The following is a 17,612-nucleotide window of genomic DNA, read 5'->3' on the forward strand; positions in this document are numbered from 1 at the left end:
CCTGCCTACAATTAAACACATTCACTTACCGAAAATCGGGGGCATCTGCTGTGGCAAATGGGTGCAAGGCTTTGACCACAAACTTAGACACTGCTCGGTAACATTAGTCTATCCTGGCTTGAAAGGAGACGCTACTGGTAGACTGCAGCGAGAACTGCCAGCGAGCGCCAGCCAGACTCTGTCTCTCTCATCATGGTCACCTAAACGCGCAGTAATGGCAGATAAGGCAGATCGCGCTAACATAATATGCACTGTTAGCTGATTATTTACCTGCCGCATTAACGGGAGAGGACGTGCAAACGTTACCGCTGCTGCTGGGTTGAGATTCACGAGTCCGGAGCGGAATTAAAAACACGACATTCATTTAAGGTCATCGTGTGTTTTGTGAGCAAATGCTTTTGCATATTCGTAGTGTTTCCTCCCTTAAATGAAGTATCTACTTTGCAAGTATTGCAAGTTGCCCTGTTGTCATCCGTTCTTGTAAAGTATAACCAATCTTTTTAGCGTTTGAGCCGCCATGTTTCCTGCCAGGTAAATGACGCTCCGCAACGTGGTGACATCATTCAGGGTGACTGGAATCGATAAGGGAATCGTTTGCAAAAATGGCAAACGATTCCAAGGAATTGAAACAGTGGGAACCGGTTCTCAACAAGAACCGGTTTTCGATACCCATCCCTAGTGAGCGGTGTTTGTTTTTAACGTAGTTCACGGTGGAGAACAGCTGCTGACATAATGTGGATCCGAAGATCCATAATTGGCCTACCTGGGGCTGAAAGTCTCGATAAATGCACGGCGTCTCGGCGGGTACACCGGCTTCCGCGAGTGTGACGCTTATTTGAACGATGAAAAAATAAAAAATATAATTTTATTTTTATATTTCAATATCACAAAAATCTTCCAATTTAGAACTACAAGTTAAAAAAGAACATAAATAAAATACACTTCAGCTAAATACTTCTAATTTATTTTCCCAAACCACGAGGAGCCGCACTGTAAGGACTAAAGAGCCGCAGGTTGCCGACCCCTGCATTAGTGTTAGTCAATGTTGCAACTGAACTGAAAAACAAAAGATTTTGGTCCAAAGAAACAAAGTCACTATTAATACAACACAACCCCCCCAAAAAGAGCCATGTAGACCCCGGGCTCTATGGGTCTTGTGCTCGGAGCTTGTTCCTGTGCTGCCATGATTAGTGCCTCTGTGCTGTCTTTCAGTCCAGCTTTGTTCAGCCACTGGTAGGATTTCTGGATGTCAGCCACTTCCTCTGCCTGCTGGTGGTGCAAACTGTGTTGTTCTGAGTTTCATTGGACGTCTTTGTCCAAAGCACCAGACAAAGGGCAAAGTAGATGCATTTGCATCAGCAGGAAAATACACCCCAAACTAGCATCATCATTATACAACTTTAACAACTGCCACTAAATGATACTTCATACACAGACCAGTGTTAGGTTAAGTTATGATGTCACTGGCAGAACATTTATAGAAACAACCTTTGAACTCTGAGTCAGCAGCTCTCTTACATGGTCAGCTGAGCTCCATGATTGAAGAACATTGTTGCTGCAGGTTCATGACTGAAGCCTGGAGGTTTGTCTTTGGACCAGTCACTCCTCATAGACACACAGCTGGATGATGGAGACTGTGACCTCTGACCTCTGCAAACACAAACACATGAATTACTGATTAATCTCTGTTTAAAATCTTTTAAGCAGCTGCAAACACACAAACTGGATGATGTGATGGTTTCTGTCAGTAATAGTTGTCTCAGATTAGAGTACAGACGGCTGCAGAGACGTTCACAGCAACAGAGCAGAAATCATTACCTTGGATTGCATTACTACTACGATTGATACTAGCATTATCGTACCCGGACCACCATTAGGAATCATTTATGATGTCACTGGCAGAACATTTATAGAAACAACCTTTGAACTCTGAGTCAGCAGCTCTCTTACATGGTCAGCTGAGCTCCATGATTGAAGAACATTGTTGCTGCAGGTTCATGACTGAAGTGTGGAGGTCTGTCTTTGGACCAGTCACTCCTCACAGACACACAGCTGGATGCTGGAGACTGTGACCTCTGACCTCTGCAAACACAACCACATTGCATTCATTTCACATCAATTAGTACACCACAAAAGGCATGCAAGAAACACAGTATGAAGGCAAACTTCTGGCTTCAATAACATTCAACAGGTCAGGTGGAAACTTTTCTCAGATTTGATTCATGTTTTTATAGAACGATCCAGCTAAAAAAAATATACCATTAGGTCAGGGGTCAGCAACCTTCAGGACCCAAAGAGCCATTTGGAGCCAGTTTCCACGCAAAAGAAAACACTGGGAGCCACAAATACTTTTTGACATCTAGAATGAAGATAACACTGTATATACTGTTTTTTACCTTTATGCTTTGTGTGAACAACTAAGGTGTGTTGCTTATGAAATCCATGAAGTGCTACAGAGAAAATTACATGTTATTTATGTAATGAACACATTTGAACTCTTACAGAAATATAACCAAAGGAAAGACACCCAGCTGAACTAAAATGATGTAGCAAACAAAAACTGCTGTGAGCCGCCACCCTTATATCTCCTTTGGGCTTTTGGAGCCTTGACCTGACTTTTAAAAAATAATTGGAAAAAAAGCTCTATGCTGCTGAAAGATGAAAAATAGATATTTGCAAAATTCTGCCTAAATATGTATTTTACCTGGTTAATGTGTGTGGCGGGGCGTGGTCTGCAGCGCCGCTGCAAGGGAGGCGGACGCACCTGAGCTGCACCCGCAATCACGCCTCGCCGCCTTAACGTCTGTGCTGTTGTGTGTCGGGCTGTGAGCTGCAAAGCTACAGCCGGCTGTGTGCGTACAGCAACCGTGTGAAAAGTGGTCAATAAAGAGAAGCTGAAAAGCGAGTTCATGCAAACATCGTCGGGTCTGCCGTGATATGTTTACAACGGGACTTCTGCTCCTGAACCTCTGCGCACAGCGTCTGCAGGTCGGGGCTGTACGAAGTCACTTTCATCTTTACAGGACTGTAAGCTGTCGTCTGTGAGGCGTGAGCGGTGTTTGTTTTTAACATAGTTCACGGTGGAGAACAGCTGCTGACATAATGTGGATCCGAAGAGCCATAATTGGCCTACCTGGGGCTGAAAGTCTCGATAAATGCACGGCGTCTCGGCGGGTACACCGGCTTCCACGAGTGTGACGCTTATTTGAGCGATGAAAAAATAATAAAATATAATTTTATTTTTTTATTTCAATATCACAATAATCTTCCAATTTAGAACTACAAGTTAAAAAAGAACATAAATAAAATACACTTCAGCTAAATACTTCTAATTTATTTTCCCAAACCACGAGGAGCCGCACTGTAAGGACTAAAGAGCCGCAGGTTGCCGACCCCTGCATTAGTGTTAGTCAATGTTGCAACTGAACTGAAAAACAAAAGATTTTGGTCAGGTCCAAAGAAACAAAGTCACTATTAATACAACACAACCCCCCCAAAAAGAGCCATGTAGACCCCGGGCTCTATGGGTCTTGTGCTCGGAGCTTGTTCCTGTGCTGCCATGATTAGTGCCTCTGTGCTGTCTTTCAGTCCAGCTTTGTTCAGCCACTGGTAGGATTTCTGGATGTCAGCCACTTCCTCTGCCTGCTGGTGGTGCAAACTGTGTTGTTCTGAGTTTCATTGGACGTCTTTGTCCAAAGCACCAGACAAAGGGCAAAGTAGATGCATTTGCATCAGCAGGAAAATACACCCCAAACTAGCATCATCATTATACAACTTTAACAACTGCCACTAAATGATACTTCATACACAGACCAGTGTTAGGTTAAGTTATGATGTCACTGGCAGAACATTTATAGAAACAACCTTTGAACTCTGAGTCAGCAGCTCTCTTACATGGTCAGCTGAGCTCCATGATTGAAGAACATTGTTGCTGCAGGTTCATGACTGAAATATGGAGGAAGTATTTCTTTGGACCAGTCACTCCTCACAGACACACAGCTGGATACTGGAGACTGTGACCTCTGACCTCTGCAAACACAAACATCAATAACTGATCAGTTCTCTCTGACAGCCATATGATCAGCTGATCCCTCTGTGATATTGTGTCTGCCTCATAACGCTGACAGGTCAGCCAATCATCAGCGGTTTTTTCTGTCTCTGAATGAACTCAGTTTGTTCTCAGCTCTTCTCTGATTCTGCTGCACTGACTTCACTTAAACTTACAGAGTTCAGATCTTAGCAAGAAAACAAGTCAATAAAAATCAAACTCAGATCAAACAGTTTGAACCAATCACAGATCAATGATTCTGTCATGGTTATGTTGAAATGACTAATAAAGTTAGTAGTGTTCTTACATTGTTGCTGCAGGTCCATGACTGTAAGGTGGAGGTGTTTGTGTAACCCCGTCACTCCTCACAGACACACAGCTGGATGCTGCTCCGTCCTCTTCCTCCATCTTCTTGATGTCAGGGTGGAGTTAGTCTGAGAGGTAAACACACACACTCAGAGGTGCTGTTGTACTGGAAGCATCACACTGACGGCTTTCTAATGTTGGAGCTTTGGCACTAAAGTCCAAACCAGTTATTTTAGAGGCTCAAAGTCTTTAAAAAACACCAAAACCATCACATTATTTAATAAGTACATGATCAGGTGGATGAAGGAACTCAGTGTGTTTGGGATCATCATCATGGTGAGGAGCCCACATGTTACGGCTCCTTTGGAGAGAAGCTGAGGATCACTGCAGGAAGTGAGCTCATGAAACCAAACTGCTGTTTGTGAGCAGGATGACTCTGTTATTGGACCTGCTCTGTGTTCTACATGTGATCAATACTTCAAATATCTGTAAACATCTCATCTTATATTTGTTGCACTTGGTCACATCTGTCTTTAAAAATAGATTTTTAATGTCACTGAGAGTTCTTTTCTACCTTTATTGATTTATTTTGGAATAAATTAAATATAAAGGTGCCAAAAACTGCCTGCAGCTTCTGCTCTGTGACAGGAAACTACTGTCAGGCTCAAAATGACTTCAGATTATTCATCACAGAGTGTTTATGGATCACAGGACACGTTACAGTTTTACAGCCTCACGGACATAAAACTCTTAAAGTTTGTTTCTGAAGGGATTTTCAGATCAGACCTGATGTTTCTGCCTGCAGCCTGTTTACCGATATAATCAATATCAGACATCAGAGCAACAGAAACCTCGGTGATCAGGACGCCGGGACTGAGAACAGGAAGTGGCTCAAACGTCGCACTTTCATAAAGTCAGCCTGAACTCCACTCACAGAGTTTCTGTCGCCATTTTAGTTTTAAAACCCGTCGTGATAAGGGCGGGTCTTACTGTGAACCTGCGCGCTCATTGGCTAATAACTTGAGATTGACAAGTCGTTATCCAATGAGCGCGCGGCTTCTCCCAACATAAAGTAGTTTCCTTTGAAAAACCAAAGTCTGATTATTTTTGCCTCCACTGACGGAGCCTGTTGTTCCCGCCACAGAGACACAGTAATGTCAGAGCGGTGTTAACACTCACCTGCCTCAGCACAGCTCTCACTCTCCTCCTGCTCTCTCAGCTAAACTCACTTCCTCTCTACTTACAGGAAACCAGCGCTCAGAGGAGCCGACCGGCCTCACGTTTCACCCACAGACACGAACAGTGTGGAATTATTTTATGTCATAAGAAGAAACATATTCATGTTAACACTCACCTGCCTCAGCTCCACCTTCCTCCTCCTGCTGCTCGGAGGATCAACACTTTCACTTTCACTGCTCCTCCCTAAACACAGAGGATGCTGGGACTTGTAGTTTTTACCTTGTGTGATATTTATGGCTGTGACATTAAATCACAGCATGAAAACTTCCTGCAAACATGTCACAGGCGATAAAAGTTTCACATTAAAGGTGAAATTATTTTTCTGTCTCATGTTCAATAAACAGTGAGCTGGGAAAACTGAAGAACAGACTTCAGACGTTCCCTGCAGAATTTCTGCTGCTCGGTCGTCTGCATGTTGCTGAGACTGAGCTGATGATGAAGCTGTGATGGGTTTATGGCACGTTTGGTTCTGGAGAAGAGTTTTACTGCCGGTGCAGGTGAAATGATCAGAGGTTACAGCCTCTGGTTAAAGTGGAGGCAGCGATCAGGACGGCTGAGCAGCAGAGGTCTCGAGGGTCCTAAAGTGTAAAAGCATCAGTGTTAGTAACACAAAGATGACAGAATGGGATCATCCACACAACACTAACATCTAAATCCACGGCAGGAACTCTACCAGTGTCCTGAAAAATCTGTGTGCACGATGCTGAGATTAAAATCTGTCTGCTCATCTTAATGCAATATTGTGAAGTTACAATTCTTTTCTGTAAAAAGAATTTTCATTTTTGTATATAAATAAATGTTGATGCTGTGCTTTGGGATCGTGTGCTTCAATTTGACTTATAATGTGCCAAATGACTGCAACAGGCGGCTCAAGACGATGCCATCCAGAGTAAGGATCTTGTTAGCCACAGTGTTTCTAAGATTTTTACGCCCCGTTACAATAACCTCAGTTTTATCTGAACTTAGAAGCAGAAAATTAAAGCTCATTATGTGTCTAAGACATCCTGGCAGTTTAACCAATAAAAGCGGGTATCATATGCATAGCAGTGAAAATGTATGCTATGTCTTCTAAAGCACGTATAATGTAAACAGAACTGGTCTTTGCACAGAAGCCTGTGGAGCTTCATAATTAACCTCAGTGTGTGAAGAGGACTCTCCATTTAATAATAGCTGTAATAAAATGTTCTGGCCAACGGTGTTAAACGCTGCACTTGGGTCTAGCAGGGAAGATTTCAACTTTTCAATATGAATGAAGGCTGAAAACTGATTAGATTAATGTCTGATGATCTTTTCTGTGCTTCTTCAAGTTTGTAACACCGAACATATTAAAGGATGATATAAGGTTCACAGGAAGAGTTTAATTAGACACATTTACTATTTTTCTTTATACTCTTTCTTTCTTGACATGTTTAATATGATTACTATCAGAGGAGAAAATGAACCTTGTGTAGTTTAAAAACTTTTTATTTAATCAAACTGTAATGTTGTTGAACTCTGACGGACGTGTCTTTTAATCTTGTCAACAAATCCTTAATCACCTAAATGTGCCATTTATCATCTAGTAAAATGTTCCCTCTGCTTCTGTTGCACATCTCCCCCGACACTCTCTGCTTCACCAGCCCTGTGCAGCTGGTCCAATCGCTGCGTCCTTAAACTGGTGTGTTTAAATCTCTTTACCTCTGTTGTGAACTTCACACAAAGTTTGTGGTAACAAAATCAAACTGAGGAGGATCTGGTTTGAAAAACACACACTCGCGAGACAAAATAAAAACAGACTGCTCAAAGCAAAAGCAGGACTAAAAATAGACTAAACCATTACACACAAAAGTTGAAAAACCTAAAGAGTGTGTGAGACTGCTAGCTGTGTCGTTCAGCAATAAACTCATCTATAAATGTGTTAGTAAAGAGTGACTTGTACTTCTGTCCCATTAAGCAACGGTTTAACAAATTTCACTGCAAACTATAAAAGGAATCTGGATTTAAATAGAACATAGTAGTGCAGGAAACACTAGTATAAGGTGTCTATGGAACAAATCTCCTTCAGCGTTCAAAATGACCAAAGTGAGGCCTACAGGCGTTTCTCTCAGTTGGTTGTGTTCAGGGAAAAAGCAGCTAAATACACTGAGACTGCTCCACATTGTTAGTGAGTTAACTCTGGATATCTGTAGGTTTGTCAAACTTGGAGTGAACAAAAGCAGAAAACAGTAAAAGATGCAGACAGTGAAAGTCTGGTTTATTTCATGAACACAATGAAACATTTTCGGCAAAGTAGCATACATGATAAATAGATACACATGACACGGACAGTGAGAAGTAAAACTCGTCGTCTTACCACATGTTATATTCTGTAAACTTAAAATAAACCACAGAAATGAGTGTTTTAAAGTCATTATTAAAAACATGAGTCAACATTACTGAAGTGACACTTTAACGATGCTTCACATCACCGTGTTTATGATGATAAAACATGTTCTCTCGTTAGTAGATGTCTGCGCTGACACTTGTCATGAAAATGTCCCGAGCCAGGGTTCCTCTTCAATTATCACTGATCATTAATAGGGTCACAAAAGATTTGTCACATTATCCCCATAAACAAAATGCTTTTATAGAAATCATTGTGACACAAATATTTAGATTCTTGTTTCACAATGTGCATGAACTCAAAATCTTTAGAGTTTCATATTTATAAAGTATCGCAAAGAATACATTTATACCGTTGTATGAGCCACACTTCTTGTAAAAAACTGATTGGAAATGCGTTCGAGAAAAGCTCCTGCTGTGACCTTCCTTCTGTGAGGGCACACACACACACACACACACACACACACACACACACACACACACACACACACACACACACACACACACACACACACACACACACACACACACGTGTCTATATACACACATTACACATACATACACAAAGCTGTGTAAAGCAACTATTGGCGACTGTCAAGCCTTTGAGTCGCCGAGCAGCTGAATAGGCGAATAATGTTGACGCGCCCGCTGTTTAAAACGTAAGTCAAAGTTCCAGGTTAAAACTCCTTTATTTGTTATCAAATCCTTAAAATCGGTAGAAAAACAGTGATCAAAACATTCCAAGCTTGAGCGGTCAGCAAAAGTCGACTTCCCCCATCACCCACTCATTCACAAAAATTCCCTCAGGACGTGAACAGATGATATAGCAATCACTATTACCGACACCACGTGACCCAAAGCTACGCCTTATCCACAACAGCAACTATAAATAACGAATCTAAACGTATATACATAAAATACAGAAATGAATGAGGTGGAATGAATACTACAAATGTACATAAGGTGCAGCTGCAGTCTGGCAGTGGGAGCAGTGTGACAGGTCAAGTGTTAAGAAGGGAGATGGCGAGGGGAAAGAAACTGTTCCTGTGTCGGGTGGTCCTGGTCTGCAGGCTTCTGTACCGTCTGCCAGAGGGCAGCAGATCAAAAAGTCTGTGTCCAGGGTGTGAGGGGTCTGTGATGATTTTCCCTGCCCGTTTCCTGGTTCTTGAGCGGCACCCCCCTGCCCTCCATCCAGGATGGAGGGCAGGGGGGTGCCGATGATCCTATCTGCTGCCCGTACAGTCCGCTGCAGTCTACTCTTGAACTTGAAGCTTTTGTTACCATACCTCAAACACATGTACCCATACCTTAAACAAAAGCACTGCTTTGCACCCTAGTTGCAATTATGCAACACACATGGTCCTGCATACTACACTCTATTTCACACATAAGACACTTCGTTCACAAAATGAAATTTCAGGGTGCCACCCTGGAAAACATCCAAAATACAAAGCACATCGGGTAATTGCAACCACTCAATACACACCTGAAGGCACGTACTTGAAAAACTGAACACCAATTAGCCAACTACAAAAAGCCCTCAGTTTAGCCAACTAAAGAACTTTGCAAGCATGGATGGAGGGAGAGCAAGAGGAGGAGGTCGTCGAAGAGGCCACGCACAGACCCATATTTCTGATGATATAAGAGCAACTTTGGTGGACCATGTCATCAACCATGGCCTGACTATGAGAATTCTCTAGAATGACTCGAAGACCTTCTGGGGCAGGACGCCAACGCCTGTTCACACAACAGCAGGAACTTGCCGTTGTGGACCTAGTGAGGGCAGACAATGCCATCCGTCTCCACCAGCTACGAAAGCAAATACAGGGAGTGCAGAATTATTAGGCAAGTTGTATTTTTGAGGAATAATGTTATTATTGAACAACAACCATGTTCTCAATGAACCCAAAAAACTCATTAATATCAAAGCTGAATGTTTTTGGAAGCAGTTTTTAGTTTGTTTTTAGTTTTAGCTATTTTAGGGGGATATCTGTGTGTGCAGGTGACTATTACTGTGCAGAATTATTAGGCAACTTAACAAAAAACAAATATATACCCATTTCAATTATTGATTTTTACCAGTGAAACCAATATAACATCTCCACATTCACAAATATACATTTCTGACATTCAAAAACAAATCAGCGACCAATATAGCCACCTTTCTTTGCAAGGACACTCAAAAGCCTGCCATCCATGGATTCTGTCAGTGTTTTGATCTGTTCACCATCAACATTGCGTGCAGCAGCAACCACAGCCTCCCAGACACTGTTCAGAGAGGTGTACTGTTTTCCCTCCTTGTAAATCTCACATTTGATGATGGACCACAGGTTCTCAATGGGGTTCAGATCAGGTGAACAAGGTGGCCATGTCATTAGTTTTTCTTCTTTTATACCCTTTCTTGCCAGCCACGCTGTGGAGTACTTGGACGCGTGTGATGGAGCATTGTCCTGCATGAAAATCATGTTTTTCTTGAAGGATGCAGACTTCTTCCTGTACCACTGCTTGAAGAAGGTGTCTTCCAGAAACTGGCAGTAGGACTGGGAGTTGAGCTTGACTCCATCCTCAACCCGAAAAGGCCCCACAAGCTCATCTTTGATGATACCAGCCCAAACCAGTACTCCACCTCCACCTTGCTGGCGTCTGAGTCGGACTGGAGCTCTCTGCCCTTTACCAATCCAGCCACAGGCCCATCCATCTGGCCCATCAAGACTCACTCTCATGTCATCAGTCCATAAAACCTTAGAAAAACCAGTCTTGAGATATTTCTTGGCCCAGTCTTGACGTTTCAGCTTGTGTGTCTTGTTCAGTGGTGGTCGTCTTTCAGCCTTTCTTACCTTGGCCATGTCTCTGAGTATTGCACACCTTGTGCTTTTGGGCACTCCAGTGATGTTGCAGCTCTGAAATATGGCCAAACTGGTGGCAAGTGGCATCTTGGCAGCTGCATGCTTGACTTTTCTCAGTTCATGGGCAGTTATTTTGCGCCTTGGTTTTTCCACACGCTTCTTGCGACCCTGTTGACTATTTTGAATGAAACGCTTGATTGTTCGATGATCACGCTTCAGAAGCTTTGTAATTTTGAGACTGCTGCATCCCTCTGCAAGATATCTCTGTTAAGGGTTCCGAAAGAGACTCAGGCGCAGGCCAGGGTTTCCCTTTAAGCGAAGAACAGTGCGTTTATTCACAGTGAACACAATCACCAAGTGGCTATGTACAACGTGCAGGGGAAACGGGTCCGGGTCGCCAGGGTCCGTGGGAAACAGGGTTAGGGGAAAAGGTGCTCCACACTTTCTGTACAAAAGCTCCTCCTCAGTCACTCCTCTCAGAATCCGGTTCCAAAAACGATCTAAACACAAAAGGTCGGGTTAGCGGGATAATAACAAAGGGCTTTCAAGATACAGGTTGGCAGATACACAAGTTTGACTGACGCTGATAGTTCAACGATCCAGCGAAGACTAGTGCAGACTCGCCATCTAAGTAGTGCAGTAATCAGCTGGGATCAGCGGCCGGTGTGGTGATGAGCAGGTGTGTGGGCCAGCGGCGGGAGCCCGCAGTGAGCATCGCCGTGGCGAGAGAGAGAGAGAGTGAGAGAGAGAGGGCGAGAGAGCAAACAAACCACAAACATATTGCCCAATAGAGGATTGACCAGCAGGGCACAGGGACCATGACAATCTCACTATTTTTGACTTTTCTGAGCCTGTCAAGTCCTTCTTTTGACCCATTTTGCCAAAGGAAAGGATGTTGCCTAATAATTATGCACACCTGATATAGGGTGTTGATGTCATTAGACCACACCCCTTCTCATTTGCCTAATAATTCTGCACTCCCTGTATGTGTGTGCGTGTCCAGGGTTCAGCTGAGACAGTGTCCTTCGCCCTGCCAGGCTAAGTAAACAGTCTTCCAGCCAACCCAGGTGGCCTTGCATGGAATAGGAAGGAACAGACTCAACACAGTCGTTATCAGGGTGTTGTTCAGCTCCGACCTTGAGCCCACGTCTGGGGCTGAAGGGGTATCCGCATAAGTGATGGTGCTTTTTACTTTAGTGCGAACAGCTCATATGAATTTCAAAGCAGTTCTACAGTCCAACACTGGTCTCTCAATCTCCCGTTGGAGAGCCGCGAGCTTCGCCATACTTGCGTTCTGTGATGTTGTCATTCTTGTGCTCAAGGAGCCGATTCTGAGAACTCACGGCAGTGTGCCTCCCCAAGATGTCATCCAATTTGTGCCCAGAGATGTTATTCCGAGCGAGCCTTTCCGAGATGTATCCAGTCTGCAGTCAGAGATCTTATTCTGAGTATCCACAGCAGCCGTAGTCTCTCCAAGATCTTATCCGTGCTGACTCAATGAGCCCATTTTGAGAAACTCACGCCTCTTCCCATCGTTCCAATCCCAGCGGGCAGCCTTGTGGGGGTTTGAACAGCCGGTTCCGCTTTCTCAAGCCAGCTCCGATCAGCCAGAACCCTGTTACCATGGTTCCGAATAGGTAGATATCTTCAGCACGCAGACTCACCCGAGCCCAAACTTCTCGTTGAGAAATTGCATTTAGGGACCAGTTTTCAACAGGACAATGACACCAAACACACCTCCAGGCTGTGTACTAGAAGAAGTATACTAGATGGCGGCGCGCACAGACGCAGCGGCTCTATGCTCTCCACTTGGGTGCTTTTCTTTTTTGTTTCTCCACTTTTTCTTCTTCTTTTGTTTTCCTTATTGTGAAGCCAAATTTTCCTACAACCATCTGGAATTATGCAAGATCGGATATAACAGCCAGATCCCCATTACCAGTGATTATCAGAGGGTGCACAACATCCCCCCGGAGATAGCGAGAACATCGGGTGCTCCGTGGATTGTTATCGGCTCTGCCAAGAAACGCAGGCGGTGGAAGGAACGCAAACAAAAGCGGGGATGCCTGTCGGGCCTGCTGGCCAGGCTAAAGAAGCAGCCTTTCAAACCACCGCTCCCGAGCATCTTTCTGACCAGCGCACGGTCGGTCGTCAACAAAATAGACGAACTGAACCTACTTCTCGCCGCACAGCCAATCGTCCGTGACTGCTGTGTCCTGGTCGTCACGGAGACATGGTTCACTCCGCGAGGCTCCTGCCTACGACAGCCGTAACACTCCGACAATCCATCAAGCGGTGGTAGCTTAGCAAAGTCGTACTGAAACATCTGAGAGATTTTCGAGCGCCGTGCACATAAAATCGTTTCGAGGTCAGTAAACACAACCAGAGTTCATACATAAGGCACACGGGGTGATAAGGGGCTCTGTCGACTTTCAGAAAAATCAAAGGATTGATTTTAAGTGCGCCGTATTTTCCAAACAACACGGTAATAACGACGGCCCGCTAGCATGCTCTACCAAAAATAGTGCTTTGTTGTGTATCTGACGGACAAAAGCTAAACCAGTTCCACACCACTGAAGCTGCAGCATTTTTACAAACCAGTTCTGGTTCATCCGTTTCATTTAGCGATCCACTTTCGCTCTTCTCATTCTGCGTCATCATCCAATTCCACCTGTGATCTTGTGTCACCATTGCTCTCTGAGCTTTGTGTTGCTTCTTCTGTCACCTGACAAATAGGACATACATGACAATAAGAATAAAATGTGGAGCTGCTTCAGTGTGTCTGTCACTTTGTGCAGATCTTGACTGATCAGTAATGTTTGTAGGCTGAGTGCATTTTTAAAACAAGTTGTGCAAACTGCACTACAAGGTGGAATATTTGCAAAATCATAACTATGACCTATGAATACGTCAGTGCCATTAAGATGAAATTCTTGTGTCACCAACATTTTAACGTTAGGCATATAATTCTAACAGCCTCTGTAAACTAATATCCTGGCTGCTCGAGGCTGCTGTTTTCTCTGACAGCTTCACTTAGATTAGAATTAGAAACGCTGCTCTGAGACTGAGAGAACTAACAGTGCTGCATGTTGTGCTGTTAGTTTCCAAAACACGTTATTCATGGTTACATACAGTTTTAGACTGATGTGGGCCAAAGCCTAGCATAGCCTGCAACGTTATTGTGACGGACACATTTTATGTGTCAGACCCAGGACCCTGAGCAGTTATGGACTAATATTATAATGTATGTATTTTGTATTGCTGTCCCTCGTTCTCCCTGCTTGTAGACGTGTGTGTGTGTGTGTGTGTGTGTGTGTGTGTGTGTGTGTGTGTGTGTGTGTGGCCCTGGCAGGTGATTGGCCACACCTGCAGCTGATCAGGCCTGTCGGAGGAGCTATTTGAGAGTGTGGTGGAGCTCTCTCCGACGCTGGATCATTGCGTGGCTTCACGTCAGTCTCTCGACCAGTTCCTAGTTTGAGTCTGCTGCATTATTGTGTGTCTGACGGCTTCCTCTCTCTTATGTCCCCAGGAGTTACGGGGAGACGAGAGGACAGCGAGCACGGGGTGCTCATCACGGAGAAGCGGAGACAGGAGCACTAGCACTGGGAAGAGGACACGTCACGGGAGTCGGGAGAGCACGGGATTTATTGTCATGTCTGTCCATCGCTGTAAATAAACGCACTGCTTGTACATAGAGCACCGCGCCTGTGTCCTCCTTCCCTACACCCCCACGGTCTGCCAGCCAGACCGTGACATTATGAGTGAACTTGGCTTTAAGTGACTTACAGGTTTCTCTGAAAAATACTTTCTTATATCCAGGTTCTTCCTCTTTGCTGCCGTCCTCCTCTCCTCCTGGGAGCGCAGGCTTGCCGCTGCTAAAACTCAACGGAGCTCCCTGAAAGGTTCAGCCAATCACATTGGCCATATTTGTCACATGAGGTAGGACTCCAGTACAGGACGTAATTTAACTCTTTCGGCACCGCTGGGTGAATGAGACGTTGACAGATCTTTTTTTTTCTTCTTTCTATCAGGTTTGCTTTTCTTTACTCGAAGAGATCAAATTATTGGTGAGGACAATTCAATAATCGCTGGATATTGGTGGGGACATGTCCCCTCCGTCCATGCCAAATCGACGCCCTTGCCCGAATCGATTCAATCCATGATTCGATTCAATTCGATTTGGGGAAATTTTGCCTCAGACAGTCAGCAATATTATAATTTAGATCATACCCCCCCCCCCCCACACACACACACACACACACACACACACAGCCTTATGGGTACAGTAGTCTCCTGCTACACCTCCTTTTAGCTAAAGACATACTTCACAATGACTCACTCAGCTCACAAGAACAGGAATGCAGAGCATTATCAAACGTTAAAATGATACACATCTCTCACTTGTTCACTTACATTTAAACGAAACACATAATTGTAAACATCTCTAACAGCCTAAGCCAGCTTTGAATAGGGCCTGAATGGATAACTTCAGAGAATTACACATCCAATCTTACACGAGGTCTCACCGCTCGACCAGATCTGGTAACAGTCCCTGTTGGTGTGAGGTGGCTCCTATTTCTCCTTAGAAAACCTGTCTGTCTCTACCACATAAGATCTGGGAGCACTGGCAGGTCCAACTACTGCTCCAGTGGTTCCTTCAGTAGTAATCCACACCTTCTGTCCTGACTCTATGTCTGCGGTTGTAGTGTTTTGCCTGCTCACGCCTCCCTTCCTCATCCTTCTCGCGAAAAGCCTGTAGGTCGGGCCACTTTGGCACCAGCTTCGCAGCAGCTTGTGGCCGAGAGGTACGCAGGTGTCTCCCCATGAGCAACTGTGCCGGTGAGAGCCCATGTTCCAGTGGGGTGGCCCTGCACGCTAGCAGTGCTCTGCTGTAGTCACAGTCCTCTCAAGTCTTTAATGGTACGATCAGCGCGTTCTGCCTCCCCGTTGGCTTGGGGGTACCTGGGGCTGCTCGTTTCATGTGTGAACTGGTACTCTTTAGCAAAGTGCTTGAACTGTTCTGATGAAACTTGCGGCCTGTTGTCCGATACCACAGTCTCGGCAACTGCATGTCTTGCAAAGGCCTCTTTTATAGCATTAATAGTGACCTCTGCTGTTGTGTCTCTCAGTTCACCAAGTACCACGACCAGATTTGGTGTGTGGTAGTAACAGGCAAATGAACTTTTTTTTTTTAATGATTTGAATATATATGAATGCTTGTGCATAAATACACAAACAATACACATATGCTTTCATGCTTTCAATTGTGTAATTTACGTGATCTAGGTCAGCGGTCTCCAACCTTTTTTGCACCACCGACCGGTTTATGCCCGACAATATTTTCACGGACCGGCCTTTAAGGTGTCGCGGATAAATACAACAAAATAAAACTAGTACCGGTACCGAAAAAGAAGATTTATTCATAACACACGTGAAAAGACCCAGGAAAACCGAGTTAATGATAAAAACGATAACAAAATAACGCTGAAAAGCGATAAAAACCCTGAAAACCAGACATTTCACACCTGAGCCTCAACTCTCGCGGCCCGGTACCAAACGACTCACGGACCGGTACCAGTCCGAGGCCCGGGGGTTGGGGACCGCTGTTCTAGGTAGCTCTGTTTTGGAAGTTCAGTTCAAGCTAGAAATGTGCTTTGGAGTTTGTACGTGTTTTGTCTCTAGGGGCCACCACATATACAGTGGGGCAAAAAAGTATTTAGTCAGCCACCGATTGTGCAAGTTCCCCCACTTAAAATGATGACAGAGGTCAGTAATTTGCACCAGAGGTACACTTCAACTGTGAGAGACAGAATGTGAAAAAAAATCCATGAATTCACATGATGGTATTTGTAAATAATTTATTCGTAAATTAGGGTGGAAAATAAGTATTTGGTCACCTCAAACAAGGAAAATCTCTGGCTCTCACAGACCTGTAACGTCTTCTGTAAGAAGCTTTTCTGTCCCCCACTCGTTACCTGTATGAATGGCACCTGTTTGAACTCATCATCTGTATAAAAGACACCTGTCCACAGCCTCAAACAGTCAGACTCCAAACTCTGCCATGGCCAAGACCAAAGAGCTCTCGAAGGACACCAGGAAAAGTATTGTAGACCTGCACCAGACTGGGAAGAGTGAATCTACAATAGGCAAGCAGCTTGGTGTGAAAAAATCAACTGTGGGAGCAATCATCAGAAAATGGAAGACATACAAGACCACTGATAATCTCCCACGATCTGGGGCTCCACGCAAGATCTCATCCCGTGGGGTCAAAATGATCATGAGAACGGTGAGCAAAGATCCCAGAACCACACGGGAGGACCTGGTGAATGACCTGCAGAGAGCTGGGACCAAAGTAACAAAGGTCACCATCAGTAACACACTACAACGGCAGGGAATCAAATCCCGCAGTGCCAGACGTGTTCCGCTGCTGAAGCCAGTGCATGTCCAGGCCCGTCTGAAGTTTGCCAGAGAGCACATGGATGATACAGCAGAGGATTGGGAGAATGTCATGTGGTCAGATGAAACCAAAGTAGAACTTTTTGGTATAAACTCAACTCGTCGTGTTTGGAGGAAGAAGAATACTGAGTTGCATCCCAAGAACACCATACCTACTGTGAAGCATGGGGGTGGAAACATCATGCTATGGGGCTGTTTTTCTACCAAGGGGACAGGACGACTGATCCGTGTTAAGGACAGAATGAATGGGGCCATGAATGGGCCAAAATACCAGCTACTGTGTGTGCAAACCTGGTAAAGACCTATAGTAAACGTTTGACCTCTGTTATTGCCAACAAAGGTTATGTTACAAAGTATTG

At 44.5% G+C, this 17,612-nt stretch overlaps 1 protein-coding gene across 1 annotated transcript in view; it reads right to left on the reverse strand.

The window, feature by feature from the left end:
• LOC146606950 (NACHT, LRR and PYD domains-containing protein 12-like) overlaps positions 1-5,305 on the reverse strand; it is a 28,130-nt gene extending 22,825 nt beyond the window's left edge. The window contains exons 1-2 of the mRNA XM_085349138.1: positions 5,289-5,305; positions 1,981-2,082 (exon numbers count right to left, since the gene is read on the reverse strand). Of these exons, the coding sequence (XP_085205264.1) occupies positions 1,981-2,082; positions 5,289-5,305 (119 nt within the window). The remainder of the gene's footprint in view (positions 1-1,980; positions 2,083-5,288) is intronic.
• Between the last annotated feature and the right edge of the window lie 12,307 nt (positions 5,306-17,612).

Source organism: Diplotaxodon limnothrissa, unplaced genomic scaffold, assembly GCF_057381915.1.
Source record: "Diplotaxodon limnothrissa isolate DT_005_m unplaced genomic scaffold, D_limnothrissa_male_GT1.1 unmapped_scaffold_1, whole genome shotgun sequence".
Classification (NCBI taxonomy): domain Eukaryota; kingdom Metazoa; phylum Chordata; class Actinopteri; order Cichliformes; family Cichlidae; genus Diplotaxodon; species Diplotaxodon limnothrissa.